At 42.6% G+C, this 21,231-nt stretch overlaps 1 protein-coding gene across 4 annotated transcripts in view; it reads right to left on the bottom strand.

The window, feature by feature from the left end:
- helz (helicase with zinc finger) overlaps positions 1 to 21,231 on the bottom strand; it is a 253,424-nt gene that overhangs the window by 196,606 nt on the left and 35,587 nt on the right. For all 4 annotated transcript variants that reach the window (XM_041216945.1, XM_041216948.1, XM_041216949.1 and 1 more), the window contains exon 2: positions 5,866 to 6,087. In XM_041216945.1, coding sequence (XP_041072879.1) covers positions 5,866 to 6,069 — 204 coding nt within the window. In that variant the 5' untranslated portion in view covers positions 6,070 to 6,087. The remainder of the gene's footprint in view (positions 1 to 5,865; positions 6,088 to 21,231) is intronic.

The raw sequence follows: 21,231 nt of genomic DNA, 5'->3' as shown, positions 1-21,231 counted from the left end.
GTTAGGTTTCTGGTAACTTCCAGGATGTTGATTGTAGGGATCCAGCAATGGTATTGCTATTCAATGTCAAGAGAGAGTTAGATTCTCTCTTGGTCATTGCCTGGCATTTGCATGCCACGTATGTTACTTGCCATTTATTAGCCCAAGCCTGAGTGCTGTCCAGGTCTTGCTGCATATTGCAGCAACTGCTTCAGTGTCTGAGGAGTCGCAAATGGTGCTGAACATTGTGCGATCATCAGCAAACATCCCCATTTCTGACCTTAGGATGGAAGGAAGGCCATTGATGAAGCAGCTGAAGATTGTTGGGCCTAGAACACTATCCCCAGGACCTCCAACAGTGATTTCCAAGGGCTGAGATGATTGACCAGCAACAAACACAACCATTTTCCTTTGTGCTAGGTATGACTCCAGCCAGTGGAAAGTTTTCCCAGGTTGCCATTGACTTCTATTTTTCTAAGGTTCCTTGATGACACACTCTTTGTTCTTGGCATCAATGCAGCATTTGAATCAAAACTGAGCTCTTTTTCCATGTTTAGGCAAGGCTATATTGAGGTCAGGAGCTGAGTTTTATGACAGAACCCAAAATAAGCAGTGAACAGATTATTGCTGAGCAAGTGCCACTTGATAGTGCTGTTGACGACACCTTCCAATGCTTTGTGATGATCAAGAGTAGACTAATAGGGTGGTAACGGGCCAGAATGGATTTGTCCTGCCTTTTGTGGACATGACATATTTGGGCAATTTACCATTGTCAGGTAGATACCAATATTGTAGCTGTGCTGGAGCAGATTGGCTCAGGGTGCGGCTGCTTCTGGGGCACTAGTCTTTCAGTACTACTACTGGAATGTTGACAGGGCCATAGCCTTTGCTGTATCCAGTGCCTTCAGCCAATTCTTGATATCTCGTGAAGTGAAATTTAATTGGCAGAGGACTGGCATTTGCAATGCTGGGATCTCAGCAGGGGACCAAGAGGGATCATTCGCTCAATACTTCCCACTGAAGAGAGTTGCAAATCTTCAGCCTTGTTTTTGCACTAATGTGTTAAGCTCCCCCATTATTGAGGATGGGAAAATATGTGGTGCCTCCTTCGGTTAGTTTTCAAATTATCTACTATCATTCATGACTGGATCCAGCAGGACTGCAGAGCTTTGATCTGATCCATTGGATGTGGGATTGCTCTGTGTATCGTGTTAGCTAAGCATGTAGTCCTGTATTTGTAGTTTTACCAGGTTAGCACTTCATTTTTGGGTAAGGCACGTGCTGCTCCAGGCATGCTTTCCTGCACTCCTCATGGAACCAGGGTTGAAGCCTTGTCCCCGGCCAGTTTGATGGTAATAGTAGAGTGAGGGAAATGCCGAGCCAGGAAATTACAGTTGTGGTTCAATATAATTCTGTTGCTCATGACAGTCCACATTGCCTCTTGGATATCCAATTTTGGCCTGTAGCTTTGTTCTAAAATCGATTCTGTTAGTACATGGTAGTGCTGAAAAACAGTGGAGGGTGTTCTCGGTGTGAAGACTGGACCCTCTGCACAAGGATTATGCAAGGATCACTCCTTCCAATATTGTCGTCATGAACAGATACACCTGAGAAAGGTAGACTGATAAGCATAAGGTCAAGTAGGGCTTCTCCCTCTTCTTGGTTCTCTCACCATCTGCCTCAGACCCAATCTAGCAGATACATCCTTCAGGACTCAGCCAACTTGGTCAAGAACTGGCGCTACTGGACCAATCATGTCGATAAAGGCTGAAGTCCTCCACCCATGGTACATATGTACTATTGCTACCCTCAGTGCTTCTTCAAAATGACACTAAACATGGAGGAGTACTGATTCATCAGCTGAGAGAAGGCAGCAGGTGGTAACCAGAAGGAGGTGTCCTTTCTCACATTTGACCCGATGCCATGAGACTGCATGGGGTCCAGAGTCAATGTTCAGGGCTTCCTGGGCCACTCCCTCCTGACTGTAAACCACTGTGCCACCACCTCTGACGGGTGCCCTGCCTGTGAGATAAGACATACGCAGGAATGATGGAGTCTGGGATATTGGCTATAAAAGGTATGATTCAGTAAGTGTGTCTCTGTCAGACTGTTGCCTGACTAGTCCGTCAGACAGCTCTTCCAATTTTGGCATATGTCTCCACATGTTAGTGAGGAGTTGAGCTAAGACCACAACCAGCTCAGTCTTGATTGTATTAATGGCAGAGCAGGCTCCTAATTCCTATGCTCCCTTGGAGGAGTTTGCAGGGTTGATTGGGCAGGGTTTGCCTTTGTTGTTTCTGGTGCTTAGTTTGATGCTGGGTGGTCCATTCAGTTTCATTCTTTTCTTAGTCCTTTCAACCCACTGCAGAAAAGTGATTTGTTAGGTAACTTCAGAAGACAGTTAAGAATCAAGCACATTGCTGTGGGTCTGGATTTACCACACTGGTTAAGGACAGCAGATTCTCCCCAGCTTCCATGAAGGACATTATTGAGCCTGATGGGTTTTCATTACAACCCAGTAGTTTCATGATAACCATTGCTGAGATAAGCTTGGGATTCCAGATTTTTTTTTTTGCACTGAGATCTATAGCTAGAAAATCCCAGATTTAAAAAAATATATAAACTGTGTGTTCCAGACAATGCTCAACAAATTCAGCAAGTTTACTTTCCTCTTGCCACTATCTCCACTAGACTCTGAGACATCAACATTGCAGCACAACAGGATAAGAGCAGCTTATCGGTTCGTTCAAGGTACTTGATGCCACACATCTGCAGGCAGCGGGAGATCAACTACAAAGCTACTGTATATGCTGCACTACTACAGTTTCTATGCTGCTACTGACCTGTGTGGGATAGGATGGAGCATTCTTCAATTAAAATAAAAATACTCAGTCTGCGTATGAGGTGCTGAAATGGTCCAACGACATGATTTTACGCAATATATCGAATCACTTAACAAGATCAGCACATTTAGATGGTTAATGTTGTTATACTAGTTTGCCCCAAAAATTTTGAAAACTGAACACTGTACTCCACTAGATGTCATGTGAGTGTGTAGTACTACTAAATGATCGTACAGGATTAAATCCACTGCTCTAGAACAAATTTTCAAATCCAGCCCAAAATGACGTTGCTATCAGTTCAATTGACTATAAGGAGATAGTTCCTGATCTGATTTGCTGGAATGCAGCTCACTTCAGGATTATTGGTCACTTTATCATTCCAGTATTCCTTTCTAAATCAAGTGAACTGCAAAAGACATCATTTTTAAATTTATAAAAAGATAACCATGACAGATTTAAAAAGATGAAATAAGCACCAGTCTTCCAAAAGCATCAGCATACTAAGCCAAATACAAAATAAAGTTTCAAGCTTTCTTACAAATTATTCAAACCTTTTTATGGAAGCTCATAGGGATTGGGTCAATTACACTTCTTGGATTTCAGTGCATTTTACTGAAGTTTAGCTACACCACAATGATCTGGAGTTTCTTCGGTTGTATGACTCCAGTATGTTCTTGGACTAATTTTAATTCTTTTTCACTATATGGTTTTACCCACACAGATTTTCTACTTCTTGACAGAATTCAGGTGTAACATTATAAAGTGGGGTTCAGTGTTGGACAATGTCCATTGTGCTTCTCCAAAATCCGAGTAGAACCATAGAAAAGTTACAGTGCAGAAAGAGGCCATTCAGCCCATTATGTCTGCGCTGGCCCAAAAGAGAAGAGAGAAACTAGCTGCTCATTTTGATCCTACTTTTCAGCACCTGATCTGGAGCAACAACCTTGGATGAGATAAAAGCTTTTCCTTGCTGCCGATTGTAAAAGCCCTAGCTGAGTTAAATTTGGGCAGTGTCAACTCAGTTTTTTGCAGGCAGACTCAAAAAATAACTTAATTGGAACAAATTGGCAACCTCTCCCAGAAAAGCCATACGATGGTTCACATTGGAAATTAAATCAATGACACTGATATAATAGGAAACTCTCTTCTGCAGAATGAACTTTACTATGAACCAACTTTGCTTGACAAAACACAAACACGAAATGTTCTATCCCAAGCCCTAACTTTTCTCACATAGATGCACAAAAAATATTTTTTAAAAACAGAACTGGCATACTCCTAGTATACAAATAGCAACACCATTAGTGTAACCAGCAACTTCCCAATAACAATTATACATCAATAATTGACCATTTATGTCACAACACAGAGCCAGTGTGAAGCTCACCAAAACATTTCGGCACTTATTTTTGAAGATTACAATGGGAAGAAGGAGCTTTCATACCCATATACTCATTAACCCATATACTATTATCTTGTGCTGCAATTCAATGGAATACATGAGCAACGTATCACTATGCCACCCTTTTAAAATCATATGATTCCACAATACTACCTTTCCAATAATTTGTTTCTCCCAGTATACTGTGTACTCTTATTGGATTTTATTAAATAAAAGCTATTTTTTTCCCCAGGTAGTAGGTTAGTAAGATTATTATTCTAATAAGGCACACTGGCTGACTAGAACATTGTTTATTATCGACCCCAAGCATTATATATTGAAAGATTCAACATACTGGATGCTTTGTTTAACATACAAGCTTTCTACAATGCATATTTTGAAGTGAAAATTCTGAAATGTTCTCTTTCCCGATCCCCACATCTCTCATGAAGATGTCAAAGTCTGTGTTGCACAAACCCTGGGTAGCATCCAGCAACTTTTTAAAAGTGGTCATTCATTGGGCGCTTCGGCAGCAAGTGTCATTAATCTATCTGACTGAAGAGTACCAGTTCCAAAGCTGTTCTTCTCCTTATCCGGCATCCAATACATGCATTCTAGCCACAGTTTCTTGACAGAGGTTAAGAAAGGGGACCTGAATGATTTGCCTCTGCCTTATCCTGTGGCTTTGAGCCCACCCAGACCCTTATTAATCACCCAGTTAATACCAGCTAACTCAGCACAAAACTGGAGACTAACCTGTTGAATGTGCAGTTTGCCTCTTGAGTGATCAGAAAACCAAATTCATAAGCACCACAAAGTCTATCTTCTCATTTCATGGATACATGGTGTGCTGCATACTTAAGTTATAATTAAAACTGTAATATCAACTTTACTTCTGTAACTGATTTCATAGAACACTAATAATGCTTTCATACACTCCCTATGTGAACATCAGTTTGCTGATTCATGATGCATTTTCAATGTTTTAATGAGAAATAGAAAGTCCAATTAGCACTTTTTTTCTTTCATGGAATGTGGGAGTTGCTTGCAAGGCCAGCATTTATTGCTCATCTCTAATTGCCCAGTTAGTACAACAGTGATGTCAGTTCAATATAGAAGAATACCTCATTCCCCAGATCTGCGCTGGGACAGTAAAGGGACCAAAGCATTTTACTTTGCATCCTGTTTTGGAACAGTGTCCACCATTCCAACATTTACAATGGAAAACCAGTCTCCGGGCTGTTATTATGGAGACCCAGAAAGCAAATCCAAAGAAATCAGCTGACTTATCACAAAAGGTAAATTGAGAGTTAATATTTTCCTGTGTCTACAACACCTTGCTTTGCTTTTGGAATTTGGACTCAATGGTTGGCCATGCTTGAAGTGCAGAAACATCTTTTCTACATGCAGTAATTCTCTGGTGTTCCTGCCACTACTTCAGCACTTGGGAGAGTACAACAATACACACCTAAACCATGCAGCAAGATAATCACATTCAAGACTTTAATCCAAGACAGTGCTCCAACAAGATTTTAGCTTTAATTGCATGACAGACATTCAAATGGCAAGAACTAACCAATGTCTCGAAGAGCACAAACTTTTCCAGTTAGTCCAGCTCTTTACCCTATACTGTATGTTGCTAGAACGAAGTACATTACTCACAAGTTGCAAGAAGCAGGCTATCCTGTAGAGAAGACTTTCAATTCGAATACGATCTAGTTCTGGCTGACATGATGTGGTGGTGATGGAAGGGTTGCTAAGGGTGATGAGTGCTTCTGTACAGTATTTTGCTGCCAGCTCATACTCCTGCACTCTCAGACATTCAAATGCTTGTTCACATGACTTTTCCGGTCTCCTGTATGCCATGACTCAGCAAACAAAATCCTGAAAACCAAGTACAGAGAGATTGTTTATTGTGCAACTTAATCAGTTTGTTAACAAGTCATTTTTAAAGCTAGTCAAGGGTGAGCATTTTCTTGATGTTCATCTGGCCAACAGTCCTACATTTTAAACTCAGCAACATGTGCTTAAGGCACTTCACAGCCTTGTGGAAACTTGCTCAAAATTGCAGTTTTAGCTTTCTGTATCACATTTTGTGTCATTCCAGACAATGCAGGCTCATGCTCCTACACCTGTGAGAAAAAAGACGAGGACAGGAATATAAGAACTAGGAGCAGGAACAGGCAGTTCAGCCCCTCAAGCCTGCCCGGCCATTCATTACGATCATGGCTGATCTCATTTTGGCCTCAACTCCAATTTCCTGCCCTCTCCCCATAACCTTTCAACCCATTACTAATTAAAAATCTGTCTATCTCCTCCTTAAATTTATTCAGCGCGCCAGCATCCACTGCACTGAGGTAGTGAAGTCCACAGATTCACCACCCTTTGAGAAAAGTAATTCCTCCTGTGAATAACTGTGAAACTGCTGCTCTTCCAGTCAAATATCCTGAAGACATTCCCTGTCAAGATTCTCAATGAATGACTGGCCACTTACAATACTAGATGCTATTCAGTGTTTGTGCAACAGAATCACAGCAAGATTTTGACACCTGCACGAGAGCTCATAGTGTCAGAGTTTACAGCACAGAAAGAGGCCCTTCAGCCCATGATGTCCATGCCGGTCATCAACCCTCCATCCACTCTAATCCCATTTTCTAGCATTTGGCCTGTAGTCTTGTATGCTATACCATTTCAAATGTTCATCTAAATACTTCTTAAATGTTAAGGGTTCCCGCCTTTACCACCCTTTCAGGCAGTGAGTTCCAGATAGCCCTCGCCCTCTGGGTGAAAAAAATGTTTCCTCAAATCCCATCTAAACCTCCCACCCCTTATCTTAAATCTATGGCCCTGGATTACTGACCTCTCCACTAAAGGGAAAAGTTTCTTCCTATCTACCCTACCTATGGCCCTCATAATTTTGTACACCTCAATCAGGACCCCCTGCTGTGCTCCAAGGAAAAACAACCCCAGCCTATCCAATCTCTCTTCATAGCTGAAACACTCCATCCTGGTGAATCTCCTCTGCAGCCTCTCTAGTGCAATCATATCCTTCCTAGAGTGTGGTGACCAGAACTACACACAGTGCTTCAGGTGTGGCCTAACATTTGATACAGCTACATCACAGCCTCCCTGCTTTTGTATTCAATGCCTCAACTAATAAAAGCAAATATCCCATATGCCGTCTTAACCACCTTATCTACCTGTCCTGCTGCCTTCAAAGATCTATGATATACACACCAAAGTCCCTCTGATCCTCAGTACTTCCTCGGGTCCTACCATTTATCGTGTACTCTTTTGTCTTGGTCGTCCTCCCAAAATACATCGCCTCACACTTTTTAGGATTAAATTACATTTGCCACTGCTAACCAGCCCGTCTATATCGTCCTAAGGCTTTCCTCCTTGCTATTTAACACACCACCAATTTTCATGTCATCTGTGAACTTATTGATCATACTTCCTACATTCATGTCTAGATCATTAATATATACTACAAACAGCAAGGGACCCAGCACCAAACCCTGTGGTACACCACCAGATACAGGCTTCCAGTCACAAAAACAGCCTTCAACCATCACCCTCTGCCTCCTGCCACTAAGCCAATTTTGGATCCAATTTGCCAAATTGCACTGGATTCCATGGACTTTCACCTTCTTGAGCAGTCTCCGATGCAAGACCTTGTCAAAAGCCTGACTGAAGTCCATGTAGGCTACATCAACTGCATTACCCTCATCTACACACCTGGTCACCTCGTCGAAAAATTCAATCAAATTTGTTAGACATGATCTTGCCCTGACAAAGCTAGATGTGGGAGGGGCATAAGAGGGGACCAGGGAAAGAGAACATTTCAGAACTTCGTCTTTCAAATCCATATTGTAGAAAGCTTGCACATTAAATAAAGCATCCAGTAAGTTGAATCATTTTGTACATGATGCTTGGGGTGTATAATGTATTATTTCTTAACATTGTGTTTGTCAGTCAGTGTGTTGTTATTAATAGGCTAGTAAAATTAATATTCTATCTGAAAAAAAATTTGGTTTCTTATAAAATCTAATAAAAGCACACAGTATACTGGAAGAGCCACATTCTAAGAAAGGCAGTATTATGAAAACATAAGATTTTAAATAGGTGGCATAATGCTTATGCAATCCATTTTGAGTCCATTGAGCTTTTACATCACTGAACATACCAAGAAATCCATTTACATACTAGTTCTGTGCATCATGGTGTTGAGACGTAGTGCTTGCGCTAACTATCACATAAATACACCAGCTACTGAACCAACCAAAACAGCCTCCACTAGCATCAATGAAGGTGGACTATCAAGTTTAAATTTGATAGCTCTGCTAAAAATGAAGGATTTGCAAGATAGGATGGGGAACAACAGCATTATGCCAACACAAAACACATGAATTTTATACCTTTGATCTTCAGTTCCAAATACACACATTAGTCTTCTTGCATTCAACAATTCTTCTCAGCATTTTAGAAATCTGGATCATGTCTCTGCTCAATTTTCTTCTCTAGAATGCCCATTACAACAAACTACCAGAGTCCCGCTATCTATGTCCAGAATTCAAAGGTCAGTCTAGTGAATTGCAGCAAGATTTTCCACCTTGGCGGGCTCATATCTGATCCTTCAGCCACAAGACACCCACACGCATTCTCCAAAAGGCCATTCAATGGATACTCACCAAGAGCAAGATTCCCAATTGATTCTCCACCCCTATAAATTCTTGACCCTCAGGGCAGGAGGTAAGAACAATGCTGAAATATACTTATGAAACATAAATTTTCTTAAATGTGGAGACCCTCAGGTTGGCTTTCCCTCCCTGCTAGGTTACTCAGATAGTATCAGAGAAGAGATTCTGTATGGAACATATGGAAACTGATTTAATTTTAAACATTGATTTCAGTGAGACAGATTCTGAAAAGGCTATGATTATTCCGCATCCCGTTGTTGGTCTGTGTAGGAAGGAGCATGAGCTGAAGTTCAAGCCTTATCATATCAGTAGGAATGCTTGGTGGTGTGGCCAGGCAGCTTCCGGTCGTGATGCTATAAGAGTATGGAATTAGAACATAGCGCTGACTTATTTTGTTTTAGTTAACATCAGTAATTACGCCATTTCTCATTTGCTGAATAGATATACTAAGGATTTTATCATCCCAGGCAGTTTGAAATGGCGAAAGAAAGATGTTCAAAGATAACGTCCTAGATTTTGCAGTCAGCGACAAAGCAGGGGCTCTAACCATTAACAAAGAATAAAAACAAAAAAAACTGCGGATGCTGGAAATCCAAAACAAAAACAGAATTACCTGGAAAAACTCAGCAGGTCTGGCAGCATCGGCGGAGAAGAAAAGAGTTGACATGAGAACTTGAAACGTCAGCTCTTTTCTTCTCTGCCGATGCTGCCAGACCTGCTGAGTTTTTCCAGGTAATTCTGTTTTTGTTTTGTCATTAACAAAGAATGCTGCCCACAACTACCAAGTCATCCCTGTGGTGTGGGTTTCCCTTTTCCCAACAGCAGTTTAAATCTCTCAGCAAGTCAAGGAAATGTCATCGATGTGTGCAACAGCAGTAATATCATTAAGTAAGGTTCCAATTCACACAGCAAATCACTGAATCCCTAATTTCAAGCTTAATTTTTCAGATCATGAAATAAATGACAAAGATTGGATTAAGACAAAATCCAAAATAATTAAGATAAACAAACTTTTTTTAAAAAAAATTAATCGTATAATAACTGTCTAGCTCATGGTGCGCAGTCATATTTTAGAGTTAATTTTTAGTTCTGGGAAGATTAAGATTTAACTGTAGAGGAGACCGCATTAGGAGCAACGAATGCAGAAGACTAAGTTGGGGGAAATGCAAGTGAAATGCTGCTTCACTTGAAAGGAGTGTTTGGGCCCTTGGCCGGTGAGGAGAGAGGAAGTGAAGGGGCAGGTGTTGCATCTTTTGTGTACGCCATAGGTGGGGATTGAGGAGTAGGGGGTGATGGAGGAGTGGACCAGGGTGTCACGGAGGGAACGATCCCTACGGAATGCCGCCGGGGGTGAAGGGAAGATGTGTTTGGTGGTGGCATCATGCTGAAGTTGGCAGAAATGGCGGAGGATGATCCTTTGAATGCAGAGACTGGTGTGGTGATGTGAGGACAAGGGGGACCCTATCATGTTTCTGGGGAGAGAGAAGGGAGTCAAGATAACGAGAAATGAGTTCCGTGAGGCAGGAACAGGCTGACAGTCTGATCGGTCTGCCGGGACAGTCCTGTTTGTGGATTTTGGGCAGGAGGTAGAAGCAGGCCGTCCGAGGTTGGGCGACTATCAGGTTGGAAGCTGTGGGAGGAAGATCTCCAGAGGAGATGAGGTCAGTGACAGTCCTGGAAACAATGGCTTGATGTAACTGCACGGAGCTATCAAACAGCCCCAGGGACTTCCTGAGCCCCAACTACAGAGTCAGCTAACAGCAACACTTCTGCTGCCTGGAGCCTGCGAGTAGCGGTACCCTTCTCCCCTGTTTTCTTATTCTGTTTTAGGAATTAAAGCCACAATTAATTCAAAAGCATTCAGTGATCCCGGAAGGCTACGTTGTCATGGAGATGTGTGGTGCTTAAAGTTCTAGGATTTCAATTTATCTGTGTGCTTTGCTGGGTGAGTGAATGTTCTGCAGCAGGGGAGAAAGGTACCACTATTAGCAGGCTCCAGGCAGCAGAAGTGTTGCTGTTAGCTAACTCTGTAGTTGGGGCTCAGGAAGTCCCTGGGGCTGTTTGATAGCTCCATGCAGTTAGGGCTCAGGAGAAGTTCTGGAGAGCTGAGATGATGGCAGAATGTCGCTGGCTCTGTGTTGGAAAGGTTAGGGATCAGAAGCCATTTATAGCTTGGTGTAGCTGAGGAGATTGGCAAAATCCAGGGGCAGTGCCAGCCCAGTGAAGCTAGCCAGAGATTATGAGTGTTGAAATTGCGCCGAGTCAGAAATTCAGGGGAACAGGGTCTCTGGAGATGAGACTGAAACCCTGGGAGGTGGGACAGTCCAAATGGATGCAGCTTTGAGGGAACTCAGAGGCTTTACCTTCAGAAGTGAAAAGTTTGGAATCCCTGGTGAAAGAGTGTTTCAATGATTGGTTGACTCAAGTGTTTATTGATGTCTGGGGGATTTGCTGAGAAATCCATGGGATCCGTCTTGGTGGACTTGGTTATTTATTATAGTATAACACACCTGTGGTGTGTTCGACACAGGTTGCCTGTTAATTCACATGTGCCTCATATTAACCCTGAATGTTAGAGTATAAGATAGATATTGTAAATTGTTTTATCTTTTTGACCTTGTATAGTAGCATTTATTTTTGTTTGTGCAAAACCGGTGGAATCTTGTGGCTTTATTCACTTAAGTGTCTTGAATCTCAAATTTTGTCTGCTTTAAAACAAAAGATCATTGGGCTCGAACGGGATCTTGCCGAAAACTTGGGAGCCTGGTCTAGGATCATAGCAACTTTTTTAAAATTGATTTTTTTTTCTATGCTGGAGATATTTGACATTATACAAACAAACTTAATTTTAGAAGCAAGTGTGTTTTGCAGTAATTAAGTTAGGACACATTCAAAAACCTAGTTACATGTATTCGATAATTGCAACTGTTAAGACTTTTACAAGACTTGTGTTAGAGTGCAAGTTTTCATCAAATCATGATTGCAAATGAAGACAGGCCTCGACTGCATATTCTACGGAGGAGCATAGACTCACCTGCAGAAACTTCTGGAATTTCACATTATCCTTCACAACAGCGGACTCCTGAGGTTACTGTCAGTTTTGATGGAGTAACAACGATGAACGTTGAGTTTTGCCATCGTTATCACGGCAAAAAAGGCCATTCACCTGTATTCCCAGCATCAACAGCAATGTCACATAGTCTGGGGCTTCTTATTACACCTGACACCTGCAGGAAACGCTGGAGGCACTGAGAACACACACCAAGCAGCAGGGAGGGAACCTAAACAACACCACAGCATTATGCACACATTTCTCTCTCCCTTTGCCAGAAGAACAAAAATGCTCAAACTACAAAAATCAGGTACCACAATACAAATGCAACCTTCACACTTAAGTTCTCATGAAGCCCAAGATATCAAAGAATTAACCCATATAACATTCCTGATCTGGAAGCTAGATGACCGAATAGCTTGGTTACATTCAGGTCCAGGTGTCAACATGAAGAACTGCCAATACGATAAAGTACTGGAGCGTAGCTGGCATCCATGGAGCCATACACCAGCAACAGTCTACATTCAAATGGGGTGGGAGGAGATAAATTATTTGTTTTGGTACACTGCTTGACTCATAAGTTTTTTGATTTAATCAAGAAAACGTTTTACACAGAATGGTTTTCCAACCAGGATAACGTCAGCAATGTACCAACATCAAAACATTTCTTTCAGTGGCCATTTTCATGAGGCGAGTGGAGGGAGAAAGATCGGGCAGAGTTTAACTTTAATTCTTGGTTTGTATATGCTGGATCCATTTAGCCAAAAATTAATTCTGAACATTTTGGTTATTGAGATTTTTGTCTTTACATTTTTGAAAGGGAATATAACCCAAATAATTCTACCAATTTAAACATAAATGTGATTTTTCTTCAAAATCTTTGACAATTAGCCAGACAACTATGCTGGTCAAACAATGTTCTCTGATTCTATATTCAAGTCTTACTCACTGACTGAATGCAGAACTCGAAGCTCTCCTAAGATCTTGCATTTGACCCCTGGCCTGTGAGCAGATGTAATCTAGGCAACAGTAGGTGGACTACAAGTGATCTCAGTGCCCCTGTATAGAGAATGATAATAAATGAACCAGGATTCTCACTTTGAGATTATATACAGTGACTTCTGCTTATATCCCATCAGGATTTTGGGTGAGGACTCAGGTGCAAACATTCCCCAAAGTCTAACAGTCTGTCGAAGCTCAACATAGGTTCCCACAAGGATTGTGCAAGATACCAAAAAACTGCTGACACCCACTAAACTATATCAAAGTCTAATTCAGCATTTTCTAGAGAGTAAGGGAGCAAACTGGAGAAAATAATGCAACACTGCAACCGGTTTTTTGTTTTTAACTGTAACCAATTTGTTTAGAAGTGGTATTATTTTGTGACTAATTATCCTTTTAAAAAGATTATTGCAGATACAACAGATTGTAGGATAGACATGTACTAGATGCAAGGGAGATTGGATCCGCCTGGCACACGTCATCTGCCACATCATAACAGGTGATGCATTTTGGCAGAAGGAACATGAAGAGACAACATAAAGTAAGGGGTACAATTCTTAAGAGTGTGCAGGAGCAGAGGAACCTAGGTGAATATGTGAACAGATCATTGAAAGTGGCAGGACAGATGGAGAGGGCAGTTAATAAAGCATACAGTACCCTGGGCTTTATTATAGCGCATAGATTATAAAAGCAAGGGGGTTATGCTGAATTTATATAAGACACTTGTTAGACCTCAGCTGGAGTATAGTGTACAATTCTGGATGCCACACTATACAAAGGATGTGAACGCATTGGAGAGAGAGTATAGAAGAAGTTACAAGGTCAGAGGTTAAGTGGTGGGAAGGGGCTGGTGCATGGAAGAATACACATCTCCCCTGATAACACACCTCATGGTGATAGAACTGCACTGCGAATCAGCAGCTTTCAGTTTTGTACCTTAGCTGCCCTTGGCTATAATGTCTGCTGGTAAACAAGTTCCAGCATTCTTCTGTACACAGGACAGGAATCAGATTTTTTCCACTGCCTAGTTCAAGAGACTTCAAGCCAATTGCAAAAACTCTACAGGTTACCCAATTCAACAGCCATGGAAGTAACCAGAGGTCAGGGCTCCACCCCCATTAGACAGTATAAATTCCATTACATTTTTACTTCTCTTTCTCTGAAGGAGAGTCATACGGACTCGAAACGTTAACTCTGTTTTTCTCTCCACAGATACTTAGACCTGCTGAGTTTTTCCAATATTTTCTGTTTTTGTGTCAGGGCTCAGTGAATTGTTTGTAATTTGCTTACCTGGGAAAGTGTCTGTCTTAGTTTAAAAACCCAGGTATCACATGTGTATCCAGACATTGGGTGTCAACTTTTTCAAAACTCCTTTGAAAATTCTATTTAGAACATTAAATTTGTCACCTAAACTCACCAATAAACATAGCTTGCATTATTGTAATTGCACTAGTTAGCAGGACTACCAAAATAGAGACAGGCAAGTAGGATGACATTTTAAGCAAGAAAACAGGCTTTGAACTGGAGCTTCAAATAGTTGAAGCAAAAACAAATACAGCACCGATTTATGTGCATCAATCCCCATGCTGACTGAAGAGTGAGCCATTCAAACAAACAGAGGAAGATGGTGCAACACGAGTCCAGCTCCCACCACCAGCATTGACAGAGTCCTGAAGGTAGGACTCTGCACATCTACTCATTAGAGGAATGGTGCATGGCATTTATATAAAGCATCCAACATAGTAAGCCATTCCAAGCTGCTTCACAGGATCGATTATCAAACAAAATTTGAACACCAAGTCGCATAAGGAGATAATACAACTGATGGCCAAAAGCCAACTTGTGGAGTATCTTAAAGAAGGAGTGATAGAGCGGCAGAGGTTTGGGGAGGAAATTCAGAGGTGAGGGCAAAGACATGGCCACCAATGGTAGAATAACTAAAATTGGAGGAGCACGGAGATTTGAATGTGATGGCACTAAAGGTGGTTACAGAGAATGACACACGAAAGCTACAAATACAAAAAGAGAAGAAATTAATCAGTTTGCTAAATTAACAAAACAATTTCTCCTCCAGTTGTCTGCCCGAAGGCAGGTTTGACCACAGTGCCACAACCTCCACTGCGGATAAGGCAAGGAGGCAGGTTCCAAATCCACCCCAGCCAGAACAGGGGGTCAAACCCTGTGCTGTTTTTTTTTGAAAAATATACATTATTCATAAAATATCTGAAAGAATTACAAAACATTTCTAAATGGCCATCACAAAAAGTACAATCATATTCAACTTTTCCACATGGATCACGAGGTGCTTCAATACAATCAATAAACAATACAGGCATTTCAATATGGTAATTTAAATACGGTCATTACAGACAGACAGTGCAATGGTATTGGAGTTATCGACAAACATCATGTTGCACTCGGAGGTGTTTCAATACAATTATAATACATTTAGTATTCACTACATACATTGATTGAGAGCCATACAGCCCGAGGGGTCTATACAATTCCCAGCCCCTCAGGTGCACTATGGCAGAAAGGTTTTAGATAGCGACCTTTCCCCATTATGCCTTTGTGGCGGCTGCCCCAAGCTTTAGTGCATCCCTCAGCATGTAGCCCTGGACCTTGGAATATGCCAGTCTCCAACACTCAGTCAGGGACAACTCTGCACCGGAAGACCAACAAGTTTCGGGCAGACCAAAGAGTGTCTTTCACTGAGCTGATGATCCTTCAGCTGCAGTTGATGTTTGTCTCGGTCTGTCCCTGGGAGCAGCCCATACAGCATAGAGTCCTGTGTCAAACTGCTGCTTGGGATGAACATCGACAAAAACCACTGCGCCCCTCTCCAGACCTTCTTTGCAAAGGCACATTCCACAAGGAGGTGAACAACAGTCTCATCCCCACCACAGCCACCTTGAGGGCAATGTGCAGAGGGGGTGAGACTCCTGGCGTGTAGGAAGGATCTGACGGGGAGGGCCTTTCTCACCACCAGCCAAGCTGCGCCTTGGTGCTTGTTGGAAAGCTCGGGTGATGAGGCATTCTGCCAAATGACTTTGACAGTCTGCTCAGGGAACCATCCGACAGGATCCACCATCTCCTTTTTCCTCAGGGCCTCTAGGACATTATGTGCCGACCATTGCCTGATGGACTTGTGGTCAAAGGTGTGTCCCTGCATAAATCTTTCCACGAGGGACAGGTGGTACTGCACGGTCCAACTACTTGGAGCATTCTGCGACAGGGTGGCCAGACCCATCCTTCACAACACTGGGGACAGGTAGAACCTCAGCACAAAGTGACACTTGGTGTTTGCGTACTGAGAGTCGATGCACAGCTTGATGCAGCTGCACACAAAGGTGGCCATCAGGATGAGGGCGATGTTGGGCATGTTTTTTCCCCTTTTATCTAGAGGCTTGTACATCATGTCCCTGTGAACACGATCCATTTTCGACCTCCAGATAAAGCGAAAGATGACTCGGGAGATCACCACCGTGCAGGTGCGAGGAATGGGCCAGACCTGCACCACGCACAGCAACATCGAGAGTGCCTCACACCTGATGACCAGATTCTTACCCACAATGGAGAGGGAGCGTCACTCCCACATGCCCAGTTTTCTTTCCACCAAAGCCACTCGCTCCTTCCAGTTTCTAACACATGCCCTGGTCCCTCTGAACCATATCCACAGCACCTTCAGGCTGTTTGACCTGACTGTGAAGGGGACAAAGGATCGGTCAACCCAGTTCCCAAAGAACATGGTGTTGCACTTGCCACGATTTACTTTGGCTCCTGAGGCCAGTTCGAACTGGTCACAGATGTTTATCAGTCTGCACACCGACAGCAGATCAGAGCAGAAGATGGCTAGATCGTCCACGTAAAGGGAGGCTTTCACCCGAGTGCCTCCACTGCCTGGGATCGTCACCCCTCTTATGCCCGGATCTTTCCTGACGGACTAAGCAAAGAGTTCTATGCAATACACAAACAGGACAGGGGAGAAAGGGCAGCCCTGCCTGACTCTGGATTTAATTGGAAAACTTTCTGATTCCCACCCACTGATTGAAACTGCGCTACTGATGTTCGTGTGGAGCAGCTGGATCCAGTTGCACAGTCCCTCCCCAAACCCCATTCCGGAGAGCACATCCACCATATTGGTGTGCAATATTCTGTCAAAGGCCTTCTCCTGATCCAGACTGATGAGGCAGGTGTCCACACCCCTGTCCTGTACTTAGGCAATCGCATCCCTGAATAACGCAAGGCCGTCAGAGAGGTCTTCCTGCCTGGTACAGCGCAGGTCTGGTCAGGGTGGATCATCAACTCCAGAGCAGACCTGGCCTGATTGGCGATGACCTTGGACAGCATCTTATAGTCCATATTCAACAGTGAAATGGGTCGCCAATTTCTAATTTCCTCCCTTTCCCCTTTCCATTTGTAGATAAGGGCGATGATGCCTTTCCTCAAGGATTCCGACATACCACCAGCCAGGAGCATACTCTAGTACACTTCTAGCAGGACTGGGCCGATCCAGTCCCACAAAGCCAAATTAAACTCAGCCTGTAAGCCGTCGTTTCCGGGAGTTTTACTCTTCTCGAAGGACTCAAGGGCCTTAATCAGTTGAACTCTGGCTGTTGCCAACAATTTGATCCACACCAGCAATCCAAACAACTCAGCCAACGGGCCTCAAGGAGTCCGAGTTGCTGTGGCAACATACACTTTTACACGCATATTGTTGCCTGAAGGTACAGGTAATGATGGCAGAGGCTCCAATTTCTTTGCATTTCATGGCTGACCAGGAATCGCTACTGCACTAAATGCCTGCCATTTCTGTATTTTGCAAGGATTTGCAAGTTGATACTCCAACCAAATGAAAAAATTGAGTATAAAAGTTATCTGTGAGGTACAAGGTAGTCACTAGGGAATTAGAATAGCACTACTGTATCAATTCAACTGAGAGGCTCAGAAAACATCACACAAGTAAATTTCACGCGTTCAGTTTGTCATTTGGACCCGAAATTAAATCTTGTGATTCACCAAGTATTAACCAATGTTTTATCCACTACATGTCCTTTGATATTGTAAGGATAGTTGCCAATTCCTTGGAGATAGCAAGCTTTGACTTCACACAAAAAACCTTTTGTTTATATAGTGCTTTCCACAATCTCAGGGCATGGCAAAGTGTGTTACAGCCAATATAATATAAATGGATTGCCTCCACCTAACACTGGCCCTCTATCCAGCTCTACCTGTCCTACCCCCCTCAAACAGCTTATATTTCACCTTTGTATTTTTCTTTAGTTCTGATGAAGAGTCCATAGAACCATAGAAAAGTTACAGCACAGAATGAGGCCATTCAGCCCATCTTGTCCATGCCAGCCCAAGGACACCCAGGTACCCTTTCTAATCCCACGTTCCTGCACCCGGCCCATAGCCCTGCAGCTTACAGCACATAAGGTGCAGATCCAGGTACTTTTTAAAAGAGTTTAAAGTTTCTGCCTCTACCACCAACTTGGGCAGCGAATTCCAGACACCCACTGCCCTCTGCGTAAAAAGGTTCTTCCTCATGTCCCCCTTACACCTTCTGCCACTTATCTTGAATCTATGTCCCCCGGTTCTAGAATTCTCCACCAAGGGAAACAATTTTATCCTGTCCACTCTATCTATTCCCCTCATAATTTTGTACACCTCAATCAAGTCACCTCTCAGCCTTCTTTGTTCTAAGGAAAATAATCTCAACCTATCCAATCTCTCCTTGTAGCTACACTTTTCTAACTCTGGCAACATTCTTGTAAACCTCCTCTACACTCTCTCCAGAGCTATTACGTCCTTCCTGTAAAGTGGTGACCAGAACTGCACACAATACTCCAGCTGTGGCCTCACCAGTGTTTTATACAATTCCAACATTATATCCTTACTTTTATATTCTATACCTCTGTCAATGAAGGAGAGCATTCCATATGCCTTATTAACAACCTTGTCTACTTGAACTGCTGCCTTCAGGGACCTGTGTACTTGTACACCAAGATCTCTCACTTCATCTACCCCTCTTAGTATATTCCTATTTATTGTGTAATCCCTATAAATGTTTGACCTCCCTAAATGTATGCCCTCACACTTCTCTATGTTAAAATCCATCTGCCACTTTACCGCCCACTCCAATCTTGATCGTTTTGGAGATTATGGCTATCCTCTACACTATCCACTACTCGGCCAATCTTTGTGTTACCTGCAAATTTCCCAATCATGCCCCCCACGTTCACATCCAGATCGTTAATATATAATACAAATAGCAAGGGTTCCAACACTGAGCACTGTGGAAAACCACTTGAGACAACTTTCCATTCCCAAGGGCATCTATCGACCATTACCCTTAGTTTCTTGTTACAAAGCCAACCTTTAACCTAGTTTGCCACATTAACCTGAATCCCATGGGCTTTTACTTTCCTGACTAATCTGCCATGTGGGACCTTGTCAAATACCTTGCTAAAATCCATGTACACAACATCCACTGCACTACCTTCATCAACCCTTCCTGTCACTTCCTCAAAGAATTCAATTAAATTTGTGAGGCAAGACCTTCCTTTAACAAATTCATGCTGACCATCCCTGACTTGTCTATGCCTTTCCACATGAAAGTTAAACCTATCCCTCAGGATTGATTCTACTAATTTGCTCACCACCGATGTAAGACTAACTGGCCTATAATTGTTTGGCATTTCCTTTGATCCTTTTTTAAACAATGGAACTACGTTTGCATTTCTCCAGTCCTCCAGTACCTCCCCTGTATCTAGTGAAGATTGGAAAATCATCCTCAGAGCATCTGCTATCTCCTCCCTGACTTCCTTCAGCAGCCTCGGAAACAATCCATCTGGCCCCGGTGACTTATCAACTTTCAAGGATTTCAACCCTTCGAGTACTTCCTCTCTCTTTATGACTATCCCATCCAATATCTGTGTTCCTCCTGGACTACTATTTCTGCATCCTCCCTTTCCTATATAAACACGGAGACAAAATATTCATTCAAAACCCTTCCCACAGCCTCTGCATCTACACACAAGTTTCCATTTTCATCTCTGAGAGGTCCCACCTTTTCCTTAACTAACCTTTAAGCATTCGGTTATCTTTAACTTTACTCGCTAATCTTTTTTCATGCCCTCTCTTTGATTTCCTTATTTCCTTTTTTACTTCGTCCCTGCACTTCCTATATTCGTCTAGGCAGTGCTTAGTTCTTTGTGCCTATCGTACGCTTTCGTTTTCTGTTTGATCTAGACAACCAGGGAGGTCTAGATTTGGCAGTACACTCTTATTTTTGTAGGGGACATGTCTACTTTGTATAATTAGGATCTCACTTTTTAGTGCTTCCCACTGGTTTTCCACTGTTTTATCCTCCAGCAGTGCTGTCCAGTCCACCTCAGCAAAGTCCCTTCTCATTTCTGCAAAATTTGCCTTCCCCCAATTCAAGACTTTTACTCCTGCCTTATCTCTGTCCTTTTCCATGGTAATGCTAAATCTAACCGACTTGTGATCACTGTCCCAGATATGGTCGCCAATTGTCACTTCAACCACTTGCCCTTCTTCGTTCCCCAAGACTAGGTCTAGAATTGCATTGCCTCTCATTGGGTTTGTCAGTAATTGGTTGAAAACATTTTCTTGGACACACTGCATGAATTTTTCTCCCGCAATGCCCCTTATATTGTTTGAATCCCAGTTAATATTAGGATAGTTGAAGTCTCCTACTATTATTGCCCTTTTGTTCTTACAAGCAAAAATTTGCCTACATTTGTTCTTCTATCTCCCTTTCATTATTTGGGGGTCTGTAGTATACTCCCAGTAGCGTGACTGCCCCTTTTTTATTTCTAAGCTCAATCCATAAAGCCTCGTTTGCTGACCCATTTAGTATATCATCCCTTCTCACAACTGGAATTGTTTCTTTAACCATTAGTGCTACCCCCCTCCTTTTTTATCTCCTACTTTATCGTGTCTGAAGACTCTATACAGGGATATTAAGCTGCCAGTTTTGTCCCTCCTTTAGCCAGGTCTCTGTTATAGCAATGACATCCTGCTGCCATGTGTCTCCCTGTGCCCTTAACTCATCTACCTTGTTTGTAATACTCCTTGCATTGAAGAATAAACAGTCATACAGACTCGAAATGTTAACTGTCTTCCTCTCCGCAGATACTGTCAGACCTGCTGAGTTTATCCAGCATTTTCTGTTTTTATTTCAGATTTCCAGCATCTGCGGTGGTTTGCTTTTATCTTAGTGTTTTACAGCCAAAGTGCTTTTGAAGT

The sequence above is a fragment of the Carcharodon carcharias genome, chromosome 22 (genome assembly GCF_017639515.1).
Source record: "Carcharodon carcharias isolate sCarCar2 chromosome 22, sCarCar2.pri, whole genome shotgun sequence".
Taxonomy (NCBI): Eukaryota; Metazoa; Chordata; class Chondrichthyes; order Lamniformes; family Lamnidae; genus Carcharodon; species Carcharodon carcharias.
Note: the sequence above shows the minus strand (reverse complement) of the source record. Positions and strands in the feature narration are given on the sequence as shown.